This window comes from Cupressus sempervirens, chromosome 10 (assembly GCF_028749045.1).
Source record: "Cupressus sempervirens isolate cs-2001-9-10 chromosome 10, ASM2874904v1, whole genome shotgun sequence".
Taxonomy (NCBI): Eukaryota; Viridiplantae; Streptophyta; class Pinopsida; order Cupressales; family Cupressaceae; genus Cupressus; species Cupressus sempervirens.
The window spans coordinates 57,936,252-57,953,288 of NC_143127.1; the positions used below are offsets into that span (position 1 = coordinate 57,936,252).

Sequence of the window (17,037 nt, forward strand, 5' to 3'; positions counted from 1 at the left end):
GAACTCATGCTTTTTGAGGAGAAGGCATGTTCCAATTGACATCATCCTTGTTTACAATACATTCACCCACCTCCTCTATCTCTATATCTCAATAGAACTTTTGTTTTTCATTTGGAGGTTGAGGAAGGGCAATTAACATTATGAGCTCCTCAACTGGCTAGTTGGTAGACACATAATTGGCTCCTCAAGTTGTTTCTTAGGTTGATCAATATTGTCTTCAACTCACTCCACTTCCCCTACTAATTGCATTTCCTCTAGTTTCCTCTTTAAGGCAGAAGGCTTCTAAACATTGTCAAACATAACTCCGATTCTAACAATGGGGGCGTCAATTTCGCAATATACCCTTCCAGGTAATTAGCATTCTCTTTAATTTGATCTTCACCTATTATAATTGCACATCACTTTGTCTTTTTAATCTTTGCCTCTTCATCATGGTGCAATTTCTCACATCTTCCATCATAACATTTTTTGCTAAAAATAGATCTACTGGCATTAACAATGGTCGAATTGATGAATGCTCATAGTCTTTGTGAACATAAAGACAATAAATAAATGCTCGAATTCATTCCTTTCTTTGTAGTGACTCGAGAATTAATAAAGACAATGGAGGCAAGGAAGAAAAACTCCTTCCAAAGATTTCTTAAGTGAAGCTTGATCATCTCATTTAATTTCCATATGACATCTAGGAAGACAATCCTACTTGGCCGTCCCTTGTGAAAATGTAATACTTCACATAAGATCCATATACCCTGATTATCATTGTATTTAAATGGAGATAGCAATCTCCCCATTGTGCTAAATCCATAGCTTGGATTGTTTGTCCTTGGCCTTAGAAATTTTGGTACGGATTCTTGTAACTTCTTTGTCCTAAAACTTAAATGCTTTAAAATTGGTTGCACAATCCTCAAACACCACACAATTGGACTTATCCCAGTGCATGTCCCAAATATGTGTCTGCATTAAATGGCAGGAGGCTCTTTTGATCATCAAAGATTTAATTGTACGGGCTGCCTCCCACCATAAAGGAAGAAATGGCAAGGTAAAAATAACAACTAAACTACACAATCTTATTATCACTCCTAATAACCATCAATTCCCTATGATTCCTTTTGAATAATGAACGTAGCACTTTTAAACTCTTTGTTTTAATTCACATTTTGCATATTGACAACCATCCTCATTATGTGATGAGACCTGTTGGCTCAACCTCTATCCAACCTGTGACTATCTGTGTTTTTTGCTTGTTTTTGCAAGTTTTTCTTTTTGTATATTGAGAATATATGTTTTTTTGGATTTTTTGGAATAATAAACAATAATAATGAAGCTTGCATGAAATAAAGTCTGAAATTACTTGCAAATTGCAGGAAGGAATTGATTTCAATTTATTGATGAACTATTACAAAAGAAAGTAATTGCAATTATTAAATGCTAAAATCAGTTTACAGCTAGAATGGAGAAACCTGGATTGAATCGCACCCCTTGGAAATATCTAGAAACCCCTTCAGTCTGCATGCCATGATTTATAACAGTGGGGTCCCCAAATTTAATTGGGAATTAAGCATGTGATACTAAAATTAAGCCTAGAAATGAAACACCAAAGCCTTAGCCTCACATGGCCTGCAATAGTAAACGACTGCTCGTGAACTCAACATTTTTGGATAACAAAATGCAATGAAATGCAGTTCCTAGTTGGCCTTAGTAATTATCTGTAAATCCCACTTCATCTATCAGTAAACTCTTTGTTTTCTCACCAATAAACACAAACTGGACCTCTGTTTGAAACCCACAAGCAAGCAATAATTCAACTGGTCTTTCACGGTCTCAAAATCGCACATGCACTGAAGAATTATCGTCCTTCAATGCTGAAAAAAACAGAAACCCTCGGTTTCATGGCTCAATTTCCAAGAACTTTCATTATCAAAGAAAATTGTCAAATGCATAATGAAATCGATTTCTTCTCTTGGCTTCTAGAATATCCCCAACAAGTTGACTCAAATAGCTGCAGCAATAAGTCTTTTTAATGACTTGCATATTTTCTTTTGTAGTTGACTTTAGGTTGTATCATTAATTAAAGTGTACTTTTCCATTTAAGTATAATAGCCCCTCACATATTAATATTTCATAAAGTTAAATAATAACTATACAATATAACCTTTAAAAATAACTTCTTCAATGCCATTATGATTTTAATTTCTCATCAATTACTCATCATCTCTTTGTCCCATCTGAACCTTTGAATTAACCACTACTTCCACTGTGCAACCAACTGCCTTACTAAAAGTAGAAAGGACCCGTCTCTATCAACCCCTAACTTACTATACTTAGAAAATCCTTGAATACCTAATGAAAACAAAGGTGCCAAGGGTCATCACTGCAACTAAGGCCGACCCAAATGCACTACTAAATATAGAAATGTTGGATAAGTGACTTACTATAGATAGTATGTGTACCAAACTGAGCCAAACAAAGCAATCATAAATGCTTCTAACCTCCAAAAGGGAAAGAGCTTCTTGATTTTGGCTACTAGGGACCCTCTAACCTTCTACTTAGCCTGCAAGGGCCAATGATAGACTGAAATCATAAATCATGGTGAGCCAAATTGGGAAAAATTACAATTTGCCATCCCTGAAATCATTTGTCCCCAAGTAATCTGTCATCTGGAAGCTCACTGAATTCAGCCTGAAGAGAAATCTCAAATCCACTAGGATCCCATGGGAATAAGTGTGTAATGTCCCTATCCTCACTAACCAATTCCTGCAACAACATCATCAATACAACCAGCAGAATCTACCAAACCAAAACCACCTCAATAACCAATGTTGCGGGAAGTCAAACATCATGTGAAAAACTTTGTAGACTAGCAAGACTTACCCCCAAACACTGTGTAGGATAAAGTATCATACATCTCATCTAGCTCATGTGTCATTCACTAATTGTACATCTGAAAAAGTATCATGTATATGAAGATCAAATGAAAAATTATATGCACTCCTTACCATGTACACCCCAGAAAACTCCTTTGCGAGACATGTTTGGAATGTTGATGCACGAGTATGTTCTCAAACATCATGAATGCTCATCTCAGGTGAGTAATCAAAGTAAATCTCATAAAGTGGATTGTCGTGTGAAAATATTGCATCTGTCTCAAACAAAGGATTGTTCACAAAGTGAACCTCGCCACTATGCTGATTTAAACTATATATCTTTGAACTATCTTAGTCATGAAATGTGTCACAGTCCTCTTACAACATATCATGCTCTTCCTCTATCACCTTGCCCTTCTCTTTAAAAAGAGAAATAAAGCACACAGTCCACTTTGTAATTCCCCTCAACATGGACCTCCCACCCTGGAATTCAAATCCCACCTCAGTCATAGGTAAGTTGAGTTGAACTCTTCAATGTCTTAAGTCGTTGCATACCCAACACTATGTCTAACTCATCCAAGTTGAATACGTTGAAGTTAGCATGAGACTCATAGTCATCAAATGAAAGAGTGAGATTAAATATACGTGTAGTGCAAGCAAGGGTACATCCATCTACCACTCTAACAAGGAATCCAGCAAATCTTCTGGTTGAAGTCTACACCTTCTGACAAATCCCTCATCAATGAAATTATGTGTAGCCTAGTGTCAAACATGGAAACACATCAATGTCCATCTACTAATCTCTTGTTCCTAAAAATAGTTGCACAAGGTACAGTGGTAGATAATACCAATGGGGATAGTTTGGCATCAGGTCCAAAACTCAAGGGAGACTTTCCAAGCCTCATAATCATCAAAAATAGTCGGCTGGTCTATTCTAGACTCATCAATATCATAATAAACCTACATGGAACACTTAGCTTTGCACCAATAACGTAAATATTTCTCCCTTAGGTCCACACGAGTTGCATCGTCATATTTTGTGTAATAAACCCTTGCTGAACCCTGCATCACATTGTTAGCAATAGTAAAATTAATGTATGAAACTCAAATTAAAACATAAAATTACAGTATAAAGACTACCCCATTAAAACCATCACTAATCCTTTGAAAGAGACTCCTTTTGAATCACTCAACCCTCCATGGGAGTTGTTTTCCTGATTAAGTAATTGTCATAAAGGAGCATCTAACTATGGCCTCTTGGGATCTCTAATTAATCACTTGGTAACGATCCCTCCTTTACCAAGGCCCTCTGTCATATGCATATGCTGATTCTTACAATATCAATATATATATATATATATATATATATATATATATATATATATATATATATATATATATATATATATATATATATATATATATATATATATATATATATATTGTCTCTTGCAGTTTCTCTCTAAAGAAACTAAACTCTTAATAATTTAATCATTTTACTATTTATTGTATTCTAAGTTTCTCTCCAAAGAAACCAGATAGTTCATGAGTTTTGCCCAATTTCTTCATATCTCAATTAGAATGTAGAATCATGGTTTCTCTCTAAAGAAACCGACATTCAAGGACTCCCATGCTTTGGTAACTTGCCAGTCACGTGCCTCTATGAAATAATTGCTCCCTAGTGGAAATGCTTGTTACAACTTAAGATATATAATATGCTTTGTTTGAATATGCTTCGATAGATAGGGTATATGTGGATATCAACTTCCTTGCAGCGTTTGTTACATGCGATTTGTAGTGCCCGACGTCAAGATAAACGAACCCAAACTAAACCTTCCTTGTTTCCTGTACAACATCAAATGCTAGGTATCTCCAATCTCCGTCCTTCGTATTGACGCACTTGTCTAAGGGGGTGTTTGTCGTTTTATGCCTTCATACATCGTCTGACGATCCTCACTATTTCCTACTTTCTCTGTACAAACTTGAATGACCGATATCTCCAATGTCACACCTGTCATAGTGTTCGTTGTTTAATTCCTTCACACAATGATTTGGGGAAAACTGGCAATTCGATCCCTATGTAAGTTCTTCCGCTCCTTCTGTGCCCTTCAAATCCCGACAATACTCACAGATATATGCCGTGAAGAAACCCGACTATTCAATCGGGCTTGATCATTTAACTTATGATTTTAATTTTATATGATAATTATAATGATCATTTCTTTAATTATTATCATTATTTTAATTATTTAATTTATTATTATCATGATCATTCATTTATTATTATCATTATTTTAATTATTTAATTTATTATTAATTTTAATTTATATATACAATGAGATTATTTTATTTCTTCTTCATAATTACAAAATATGAATTTTAATAAGGGAATTTACATGGGCTATCACAATCCCTCCGTCTCAATTTTGCTTGTCCTCAAGCAACTTGAGTATTTCTTCATTTTCCCAAGTAGCATCTTCGACAGGCAAACCTTTCCATTTAATTAAGAACTCTTTCACCGTTCTATTTCTTAATGCTTTCTCTTGGATTTCCAGAATTATTTCTGGTTCCAACCAAAGTTGTCCTTCATCATCCAGAGGGGGAAGCTCTACAGAGGGTACAATCTGCTGGCCCAAAACCTTCTTGAGTCTAGATACATGGAACACGTTGTGGATTTGACTGTAGCTAGGTAACTCCAGTTCATATGCTACTTCCTCAATTCTTTTGATTACTTTGTATGGTCCATAGAAAAGCAATTTGAGTTTCTTAGTTTCGTTCTTCTTAATAGATGATTGTTTATGGGGCTGTAGTCGCAAGTAGACTAGATCCCCTTCTTGGAATGATCGTTCAACTCTGTTCTTATCTGCATATAGTTTTTGTTGATTTTGGGCAATATGTAAATTATCCTTCAGCTCTTTGATGATATCAATATTTCTTTGAATGAGTTCTTGTACACTTGGTACTTTACTTTCCATAATGGTTAGGCTTCCAAATGTCACTGCTTCATATCCATACAACGCTTTAAAGGGACTCATCCTTATGGACATATGATATGTTGTATTATAGCAGTACTCGCCCAAATGTAGCCACTTGATCCAGGCTGTTTGTTGTCCTGTGACATAATTTCTTAGGTACCCTTCTATCCACTTGTTTACGATCTCTGTTTGACCATTTGTTTGGGGGTGATAGCTGGCGCTAGGAGTGAGCGAAGTCCCAGCTAGTCTAAACAATTCTTGCCAAAATTTACGGAGGAACTTGTTGTCTCCATCACTTACAATAATCTTGGGTAATCCGTGGAGGCGAAAAATTTCCTTAAAGAATACTTCTGCTATTTGGGGAGCCTTATATTCCGTAGAGACCGGAAAGAAGTGTGCAAATTTTTTGAGTCTGTCTACCACTACATAGATACTATCTTTTCCATGAACCTTAGGTAATCTTGTTATGAAAACCATAGATATGCTTTCCCATTTTTGATTTGGAATAGGTAGTGGTTGTAACAGTCTTGCCGGGTGTGATTGTTTTGTTTTGTTTTGCTGACATATTTCAAATTCCTATACATATTTTTGTATGTCTCCTTTCAATCCCTTCCAAGAGTATTTTCCCCTTATCTATTTATATGTTTTGTAGAATCCAGGATGTCCTGCTAATGGATTGTCATGATATTCCTTCATAATTATCTTTTTTACCTTAGATTTTGGAGTCAAATAGATCCTTCCTTTGTAGAAGATGAGGTCATTAGAGATCTTGAAGTCTCCATTGGATATTTTCCCTTCCATAACTTCTGTTGCAATCTGATCCTTTGCATAATCTGCTATTATGTCTTCTTTCCAACCTAAAATACAAGAAATATGGTTGATGTGGGATCTTCTGGACAAGGCGTCTACTGCTCCGTTATTTACTCCTTTAACATATTCTATGTCAAAATTGTAGGCTTGAATTTTGCTCACCCCATTTCTGCTATCTATCATTTAGATCTCTCTAGTTTAAGAAGCAGCATAGACTACTGTGATCTATTTTGACTATGAATTTTCCACACCAAATATTGTCAGAATTTTGCCAGTGCATGCATTATTGCCAACATCTCTATGCCATAAATTGAATAATGTTTTTCAATTTCGTTGAGTTTGTGGCTTTCAAAAGCTATAGGGCGCTTCCTTTGCATTAGCACTGCTCCAATTCCGTCTCCTGATGCATCACATTGCAGTTCAAATGGTATGGAGAAATCGGGTATGGCCAACACTGGGCATGTACTCATAATGACCTTGAGTTGTTCAAAAGCCTATTGTGCTTTGTCATTCCAAGTGAAGGCTCCCTTTTTGGTTAAGTCTGTAAGAGGGGCTGCAATTTTTGAGAATCCTTTAACAAACCTATGACAGTGACTGCATAAGCTCACAAATCCTCTGAGTTGAGTAAGAGTCTTTGGCTTGGGCCATTCCTTGATAGCTTTAATCTTTTCCTCGTCTACACTCACTCCTTCCTCACTGATTTTATGTCCAAGGTAAAGTATTTCCTTAAATCCAATTTCACATTTTGAAATTTTGGCATAAAGGGATTCTCTTTCTAAAATACTAAGGAATTCCTTGATGTGATCTAAATGTTCTTCCCAAGTCTTACTATAAATGAGAATGTCATCAAAAAATATAAGAAGGAATTTGCGTAGCTGCTGTCTAAAGGTATGGTTCATGCAAGATTGGAAGGTTGCTAGTGCATTTGTGAGTCCAAAGGGAAGTACAAGGAACTCAAAATGTCCGTAGTGGTATCTAAATGCTGTTTTAGGCACATCCTCTTCTTCCATTCTGATTTGATAGTATCCGGATCTTAAATCGATCTTGGAGAAATAACGTGCCCCATGTAATTCATCCATTAGCTCATCAATTCTAGGAATGGGGTATCTATTTTTTATGGTTTTTTTATTCAATGCTCGATAATCTATGCACATTCTCATAGTTCTGTCTTTCTTTTTCACTAATACAACAGATGACGCAAAAGGACTGCTACTTGGTTGTATATGCCCCATTTCCAAAAGTTCCTTAATAGTTTTTTCTATTTCTTTTTTATATTTATGGGGATGCTTGTAGGGTGTGGTAATTACTAGTTTTGCTCCTTCTTCTAATTCAATAGTGTGTACAAATCCTCTCTTAGGAGGAAGTCCAGGGGGTATATCTTCAAACACCTTTTTATATTTTTCAAGGATAGGTTGAATCTCTAGATGGAATGTTTTTTCTTTAGTGGGGTTATTATCCATAATCAGACATTGAGCTATCATTTCTCCTTGATCATGTTTTAAGATTTTTTCCATGTTATTACAAGATACTACCTTGGCTGATCCATCCGTCATGCCTCTTAATATTATGTCCTTTCCTTCATGTTTGAAGCATATTTCTAAATTTGGCCCATCCATGATGAAACGTCCTAGGGAGTTGATCTAGGGTATTCCTAAAATGGCATCATTTTGTATGTTTGCTACATAAAGATTCCTTTTAATTATATATCCATTAGTAGCGATTTCTACTTGTGTAACCATCTTATTGCAATGATCTCAAGTACCATTTACCAACTTGACTTTAAACCCTTCAAAGTCTTGAGTTTTTAGTCTTCGTTTTTTGACCAAGTGTTTGCTGATAAAATCATGAGAAGCTCTTGTATCCACTAGCGCAATCACCTTTTGTCCCTTAAGCACACCTTTGATTCGGAAAGGCCTATTCTCATCTTGAGATATGATTGCCAATGTTCCTTGTTCTAATTCCTCAATTTTGATTCTTTTATTTGTTTCTTCAATTTGATTTGCTTGTCCTCTTTTGCATCGGTGTCCTGGTCCCCAAGGTTCCCTACATTTAAAGCAAAAATTCTTCTAGATTAGTTCTTCTCGCGGAGGGCATTTGTGTCCAAAGCTCCACGGCTTGTGGCAGAGGCGACATGGTTTATCTTGGTTTTCCTTACTAATTCCTTCGCTTCGGGAAAAAGTCTTGGAAGGAAAATTCGGAATCTTTCCTTATTATTTGATTCAACCATTTTGGTTTTTCTTATGGCTTCTTCTAGATTTTGTGGTTCATGGGGTTTTACCAACGTCTTTGTTGATTCTTTTAGACCTTCTAGAAACATTCGGGTGAGTCTCTTTTGAGATAGATCGGGGACCATGACTGAAATTTCTTGAAATTTCTTTATATACTCTTGCAAGGCTCCTGTTTGCTTAAGGTGAGTCAGCTCTTGGAAGTACCATTCAGTATCTTTCTCATCAAATCTGTTTATGAGTTTTTGTGAGAACTCCTCATAAGTTTTTACATCTTTATGACCTAATGAGATACGACCTTGTGTCCACCAATCATGTGCTGCTCCCCCCAAAAAGATTATAGCAAATTGGAGTGCTTCTTCCTCTATCATGGGATTTAGAATGAAGAATGTATTTAAGTTTTTCTAACCACTGATGAGCTAACATTTCTCCTGTTCCATTAAAGGTTGGAATTGCGACTGACCTTACTTTGCATTTAAGTTCTCCATTTACATACCCTCTAGGCATTTCTCTTCTTTTATCTGCACAAAATTCCCTAAATGAGACTGCTTCTCGAATCTGAGGTTCCAAGGCTGCATATATTCTACCAATATCTTCTGTACTGGTTAAGGGCTGCTCTATCCCTTCCTCTTCTCTCGGATTGATTCTTCTAGGTAGAAAGGATGGTTGGGGCAGACTTGAACTTGAACTTGCATTATTATTTTCTAAATGGATTGAAATAGTTTCTCTCCCCAAGTTGGGTTGATTCCTTAAATTATTAATTGAGTTTCCCATGTTCTGTAAAGCTTGTAGGAGAGCCTGGTTTGATTTCTCCATTTGGTTTAATAGAGTTTGATTGGTTTTGTTGGTTTGCTCCATATACGACCTCACTTCGTTTGCTAAATCATTCATTGTTGACTTTGTTCTTCTTTCGTAAGTTTGCGTAAGCATTTACCCACAGGATGGCAGGATTATTCTCTGATACCATTGTAATAAACCCTTGCTTAGCCTTGCATCACATTGTTAGCAATAGTAAAATTAATGTATGAAACTCAAATTAAATCATAAAATTACAATATAAAGACTACCCAATTAAACCCATCACTAATCCTTTGAAAGAGACTCCTTTCGAATCACTCAACCCTCCATGGGAGTTGTTTTCCTGATTAAGTAATTGTCATAAAGGAGCATCTAACTAAGGCCTCTTGGAATCTCTGATTAATCACATGGTAACGATCCCTCCTTTACCAAGGCCCTCTGTCATATGCATATGTTGATCCTTACAATATATATATTGTCTCTTGCAGTTTCTCTCTAAAGAAACTGAACTCTTAATAATTTAATCATTTTACTGTTTATTGTATTCTGAGTTTCTCTCCAAAGAAACCAGATAGTTCATGAGTTTTGCCCAATTTCTTCGTATCTCAATTAGAATGTAGAACCATGGTTTCTCTCTAAAGAAATCAACATTCAAGGACTGCCATGCTCTGTGAAATAATTGCTCCCTGGCGGAAATGCTTGTTACAACTTAATATATATATAATATGCTTTGTTTGAATATGCTTCGATAGATAGGGTATATGTGGATATCAACTTCCTTGCAGTGTTTGTTACATGCGATTTGTAGTGCCCGACATCAAGATAAACGAACCCAAACTAAACCTTCCTCGTTTCCTGTACAACGTCAAACGTTGGGTATCTCCAATCTCCGTCCTCCATATTGATGCACTTGTCTAAGGGGGTGTTTGTTGTTTTATGTCTTCATACACCGTCTAATGATCCTCACTGTTTCCTACTTTCTCTGTACAAACTTGAACGTCCGATATCTCCAATGTCGCACCTGTTGTAGTGTTCATTGTTTAATTCCTTCACACGATGCTCTAGGGAAAACTGGCAATTCGATCCCTATGTAAGTTCTTCCACTCCTTCTCCGCCCTTCAAATCTCGACAATACTCACAGATATATGTCGTGAAGTGACCCGACTGTTCAATCGGGCTTGATCAACACCGTTTCAAAGTATTGATTGGTAATTGATACTTAGGTTATTAAACTTAATAATATTAATATATGTTTAGATGATCATTTGTTTACCATTTATATTATAATTACAATGATCATTTAACTTATGATTTTAATTTTATATGATAATTATAATGACCATTTCTTTAATTATTTAATTTATTATTATCATGATCATTCATTTATTATTATCATTATTTTATTTATTATTAATTTTAATTTATATATACAATGAGATTATTTTATTTCTTCATAATTACAAAATATGAATTTTAATGAGGGAATTTACACGAGCTATCACATTTTGCTATTGAAGTTTTATTTTGATATGCAACTGGTGAATGATCCTCCTAAGCAGGCAATGTGGTAGATTTAGGCTGAAATTGTCTCATTGGAGCTACAAACTTCGTACTCTGCACAATAGGGCTCTTAGCACCAATCATAGGGTTTAAACCATTGTGGCTGCATAGAAAACCCCAACCTTGTAGGATGGCAAGAAACTGCTCGGATACCATTGTGATGAGTCTTGTTGGCTCAACCTATGATGATCTATGTTTTTGGCTTGTTATTCCAAACTTTTTTTTGTATTTTAAGAATAAGTAATTTTTTAGTTTTCCTAAATAATAAACAATAACAATGAAACATGCATGAAATAAAGTCTAAAACTACTTGCAAATTGCTGGTAGGAATTGCTTTCAATTTATTGATAGACTATTACAGTGCAAGTGTTTGCAATTATTAAATACTAAAATCAGTTTGCAGCTAGAATAGAGAAACCTAGATTAAATCGCATCCCTTGGGAATCATCTAGAAACCCCTTCAATCTGCACATCATGATTCATAACATCAGGGCACCCAAATTTGGATGGGGATAAAGCACATAATACCAAACGATTCAGCCTAGAAATCAAATGCCAAAGCCTTGGTCTCACATGCCCTGCAATACCAAACGGCTTCTCATGAAATCGACATTTTCTGATAACAAAATGCAATGAAGTGCAGTTCTTGGTCGGCCTTTGTAAATCCTACTTCATTCAATCACCACACTCTTTGTTTTCTCACCTGTTTGAAGCCCACAGGCAAGCAATTATTGAACCAGTCTCTCAAAGTCTTAAAATTGCACATACACTGTATGTGTAATTATCGTCCCCAAATACTAGAAATAATAAAAACTTTAGGTATCATCTCTTGATACCCAAGAACTTTCATTATTAAAAGGAAATAGTCATATACATAATGAAATCCATTTCTTCTCTTTGGCTTTTATAATATCCTCATCATACTTGCTTTAGTGTTGGGCTTTAGGTTATATCATTAATTAATGTGTACTTTTCCATTAAATATAAAAGCACCTCACATATTTATACTCTATAAAGTTAAACAATAGCTTTATGATATAACCATTATAAATAGCTTTACGGTGGCATTATAACTATAATTTTTACTCATCATCTCCCTATCCCATATAACCCTATAAGTCAACTACTGCTACCATTTGCAACCATATACCTTATTAAAAATAGTAAGGGTCCATCTCTATCAACCCCTAATTTACTAAGTAAATCCCTGAAACCTGATCAAAACAAAGGTGGCAGGGGCCATCACTATAATTGAGGCCAGTCCAAGTGCCCTGCCAAATATAAAAATGTTGGATAAGTGACTTGCTATAAATTGTAAGCATACCAAACTAACCCAAATGAAGAGAAATCCTGAACATGTCTGACCTATGGAAGGGAAGAGACCCTCTGACCATCTGACAGCCTACGAGGGCCAATGATAGGCTAAACCAATCATAAATCACAGTGAGCTAAAATGGGGACATTATACAAAGTACACAAGGATTTGTTATTTCACATCAAAATTTAAACCTAGCACAATGCAAAATATGTTTTAAAGTCCTCAAACAAATCTGCATCAAAAAGCCCGATTTCACTCTAAAAGAATCTTATTAAGCTCATGTCTAAGCCTTTCACTCTATGAAAAATAAGCCAAACAATCTTTATAATTGTACTTGTCCTTGTGGCATTCTTTGCACAAGGTATTGACGTCAATGAGCTTATAGCCACTTTACTCAAGTTAAAAACTTCAGTTATGCATTCTTTATTGTAATGTCCCCATTTTAGCAATTGACCAAGTGTGTGCGCGTTAGCCTTGTTCTACATGGTCCCGAGGGCTAACGAAGGGTTTAATGGGATCCTGTTGTGTTTTGGCCTAGTCATTTCCAGTTTGGGCCAAAACGAAGTTGATTTACTCAGTTTCAAGCATACTTACTATTTTTAGTAAGTCGACAGGACACAGTGCAGGTCAATTTTGGTGATTGGATTTGATACTCACCGGTGAGAGCTTTCCACTGAGCTATTACTCGCATTATTCGGAGTCCGATTGCTAATACATTTTAATGCCTGAAGTTTTATTAAAGTAACGTCTAATTTAATTGTAAAATATTAAAGTGTTACTTTAATATTTATTTTATGGGGATGTGTACCCAAGGGAGACATAAGGGGCATTTTAATATATGTTTTATATATTACACATCTTTTATCCCACATTGCCCATATGAGTTGAGCGGACCCTTGGAAATAGAATAAAAGGAAGCATTTGTGGCTTCATTAGACAGGTTGAATATGAGAAGAAATTGGTGTGTGAGTTGCAGCTTTGTTCTTGGCATTTGAGGACGTTTATCCTCTCTTGTAACATTCTAGACGTCATTCCCTTGGGGTTTGGCCTTTGAAATTCTTTGTTATCGGCTTCATTATCACGCAGTTTAGTTGCATTTCCAACCACAGGCAGATTTGGTATTTTGCTCATATCTTCTTCACTACTTGTCTAATGCTTATGCCGCTTTGAGGGAATGATATTATGAAGGTAGTGGACTGATTGAAGGACAAAGTATGTAGCAGCACTGTTCATGCAGCACTATTCACGCAACACTATTCACCCGGCACTATTCACGCGACACTATTCACGCGGCACTGTAGCAGCAAGTTCGAAAGCATGGGCTAGAGTATTATGTCAATAATGCTAAAGTAATTAGTGAGTTGATAAATCTGCCATGTATTTCGTTTTATGAATTCTGAAAATAACATTTTATTGGCAGCAGTTCATTTCCACTTTGCATATTATTGTAGTTTCTTTCTTGTTTATGTTGTATGATACCAATTCCATGCACAAAACACAACAAACAAATAAATGTTTGATTTCCGGAGTTATAAGGGGTTTAAAACATTAAACGGAGAAATAAGAGGTTGAATGCAAACTGTTTGACATAATTCCTTTCAGCAATTTGGTTTAGTTTTTTGGGACATTCAGGGGTGCCCATTACATTTATCCAAGCTTACCAATATAACTTGTCGTCCAAAATTGTCATGTTTCCAAGTCATATCTCTTTGTCACAGCCCTAACCAAGTCCACATCCACAAAGAATTTGGAAACATTAGTTGACCAAGGTGCCTCTTAAAGTGACATTCAAACAAATACCAAGCACTTACAAGGATTGTTGCATCTCTTGCTTTGTGTCTTAGTCGATCCAACAAAATTCCTGCCCCTAAGCATGCATGGCTCTCTTTATTAATTACAAGAGTTGGGCTAAGATGTTCTCATCTAATCCTCTCTTCGTCCTTGCAAGTTGTGAGCTGGTCAAACATTGTAGGAATATTCTAATGGCTAGGGATTTTTAAATAAAAACAACATTAGGCCCTTTCGCTACAATGGAGTCATCCAAACTTGAAGACACAAATTTAACAACTATGCAATCAGGGCAATAATTGAAAACTTCCTACTTTTTGCTCAAAAACCATGGTTCACTTCTCTAAGCATTGAAATACTTCAAATTGTGCAATTTCTTCATATAGTTCACTCTTGAAGGCTCTTGAGAACTTGAATAGATGCAATTGATGCCAAAATATAAGAAAAACTCATACATGTTGCTTTATCTATGACATTACAGCTGATATGGAAAAACAGAGCATTTGTACTATGTAGGTATCTGTTTCACAGCTTTGAATATAGGTCAATGATCTTTAGTTGACATGGGAGAAATCGATGGGAGTTGCAACCTTTCATTTATTTGAAACTTTGCTTTACAGTTGTGATGCATTAGAGGAAATGGATGAACCAAGCATTTCCATTTCTTTGTCATTTTCATTTCATTGATGGTCCAACATTAATCGTCGAGTCTACAAATGTGGATGCAGAGTTTGCACTTTGTGGCAAAGACAACATTGTGTCATCATTATGCACAACTATAGTGTAGGGCAGCTCTCGTTAGAATTTGTGATGTGAAGAGGGTGGATGATATTACAACATGAGGATCACAACAATCCATGATAAGTTTCACAAATAAATTGTTTGGGCCCACACCATGTCATTGCAACTTGTCACAAAAGCAAGTCATCGCACTTCTAAAATGTGACTTGTAACAAGTGATCAACCAGAGTCATGTAATTCCAATGAGAGCTTGCCACTTGGATTAAGGTGGCCCACAGTTGATAGAAAACTTAACATTCCCAAAGACATGCAACAACAAAGTCTGATCAGAATTTTAAGTGGCCAGGGAAAGCCATGCAAAGAGTCGGGATGATGCAATAGGAATATAACAAACGGATGCCAATGGGGACAAAGAACTGTGAACCACAATATAAGTGATTTTGAATGCATGCACAAAGGCCTGAACCAGGTACTAGGAAAGGAAGCCAACTAGAGAACGAATACAAAGGCCTCAAATTAACAACTTAGGACCAAGAAGCCAGCTAGCAAGTCACTCACAGATTATATAACATAAAGCAATAGATATATATATGAGGGTGGCCTATCAGAAAATGTTGTGAATATTCATATAATGAAAAGAGACAATTCCAACAAATACAACAGAGACAATGTTATAAACATCCATGACCACAAGGTTCCTTGTTTTAATTGGGACATATAAAACTCCAGCTTTTGTTGCAGAATAAGTAGTGCATGCACATCACAAAACAGAGGTGCACATTGATATAAATCATACCATTTTTAAACATCGTGAACATTTGCAATCAAAAAAGTATTGTTCTCTGAGGGACTTTTGGCGTGAATATGTATTTGCAGCAGTTTCAACATAGCTTAGTGTCAGCTGCAAAAATCAATCAAAGAAATAAGTCAAAGACATTGCTAATCAATACCCGTTATTATAGAAATAATTTAAAATAGAACAATATCAATACTCATCAGCTATGACATAAAAAAACATTCACTTGTGATTCAAAACCTATGAGTAAACGAGACATAGTATTCATTCAAAAGCATTGAAAAGATTTTCTGAAGCATTATAAGCCTGATATTTTACCTCAGAGCCTTCTTTTATTATTTCCACAGCACGAACAAAGCCAATCGTTCCTTCAAACAAAAGAACAGCATTTGGAGCGCAACTACAGTTTTCCATAGAGCATTTTAAAAGTTTGGATGAAATCACAAACAGAATCTATCCAACCAGATCAAACAAAACTAAGCAAATAGTGATTAAATTAGAAGAAGAATTATCACACTCCTCACCCAAAAAGACTTGAAAATTAATGTCCGTAAGCATGTTTTATTTTTTATTGTAAAAGTCACATTGAAGATCAAATTAGCCTATCTATATGTCCAAACAGCCATGTTTCAGATATTAAATCCAAACATGAAAAGTAGAATACCTGTGGTTTATGATGGAGATAATGGGATAAAGGCCTGTCCCTGTAGGCCTTAATTCACTATCACAGATAGTATGAGCATTGCAAGCAAACTGCAGATTGTCCAAAAAAAGCAACACTGACTGTTATCTTTCCAGAGAAGATAGTTATTTGTTGCAATCGTAGCTTTATAAATGCTTGATTGCTTGTTATAATATTTCATGCTTCAAAGATAACACTGCAGAAGAAATATCTTAAAGGATCAAAACATATGTTATAACTTATAAGCATTTGAGAAAATCCAGCAAAATATGCACGGAGACTCCCTACACAATATAAATTGATTTCATTGAGTTTATAAGCAATAGATTGCATGATCCTTGGATCCTTAAGAGGCATCTTTTGTATTTAATTTGATATACTAATCATATAACAATGAAGATTAACTCCCTCTAACAGCCTGGGTTTTGACTTGTCAAATGGTTGTGTTTATATCGGTATTTTATAAGTGTCCGGCTTGTT

The 17,037-nt window shown here is 35.7% G+C and overlaps 1 protein-coding gene across 2 annotated transcripts in view; it reads right to left on the reverse strand.

The window, feature by feature from the left end:
• Positions 1-17,037, reverse strand: part of SDG37 (SET domain group 37) — a 162,013-nt gene that overhangs the window by 78,768 nt on the left and 66,208 nt on the right. For both annotated transcript variants that reach the window (XM_089807856.1, XM_089807857.1), the window contains exons 6-8: positions 16,540-16,628; positions 16,194-16,275; positions 15,876-15,980 (exon numbers count right to left, since the gene is read on the reverse strand). In XM_089807856.1, the coding sequence (XP_089663982.1) occupies positions 15,876-15,980; positions 16,194-16,275; positions 16,540-16,628 (276 nt within the window). The remainder of the gene's footprint in view (positions 1-15,875; positions 15,981-16,193; positions 16,276-16,539; positions 16,629-17,037) is intronic.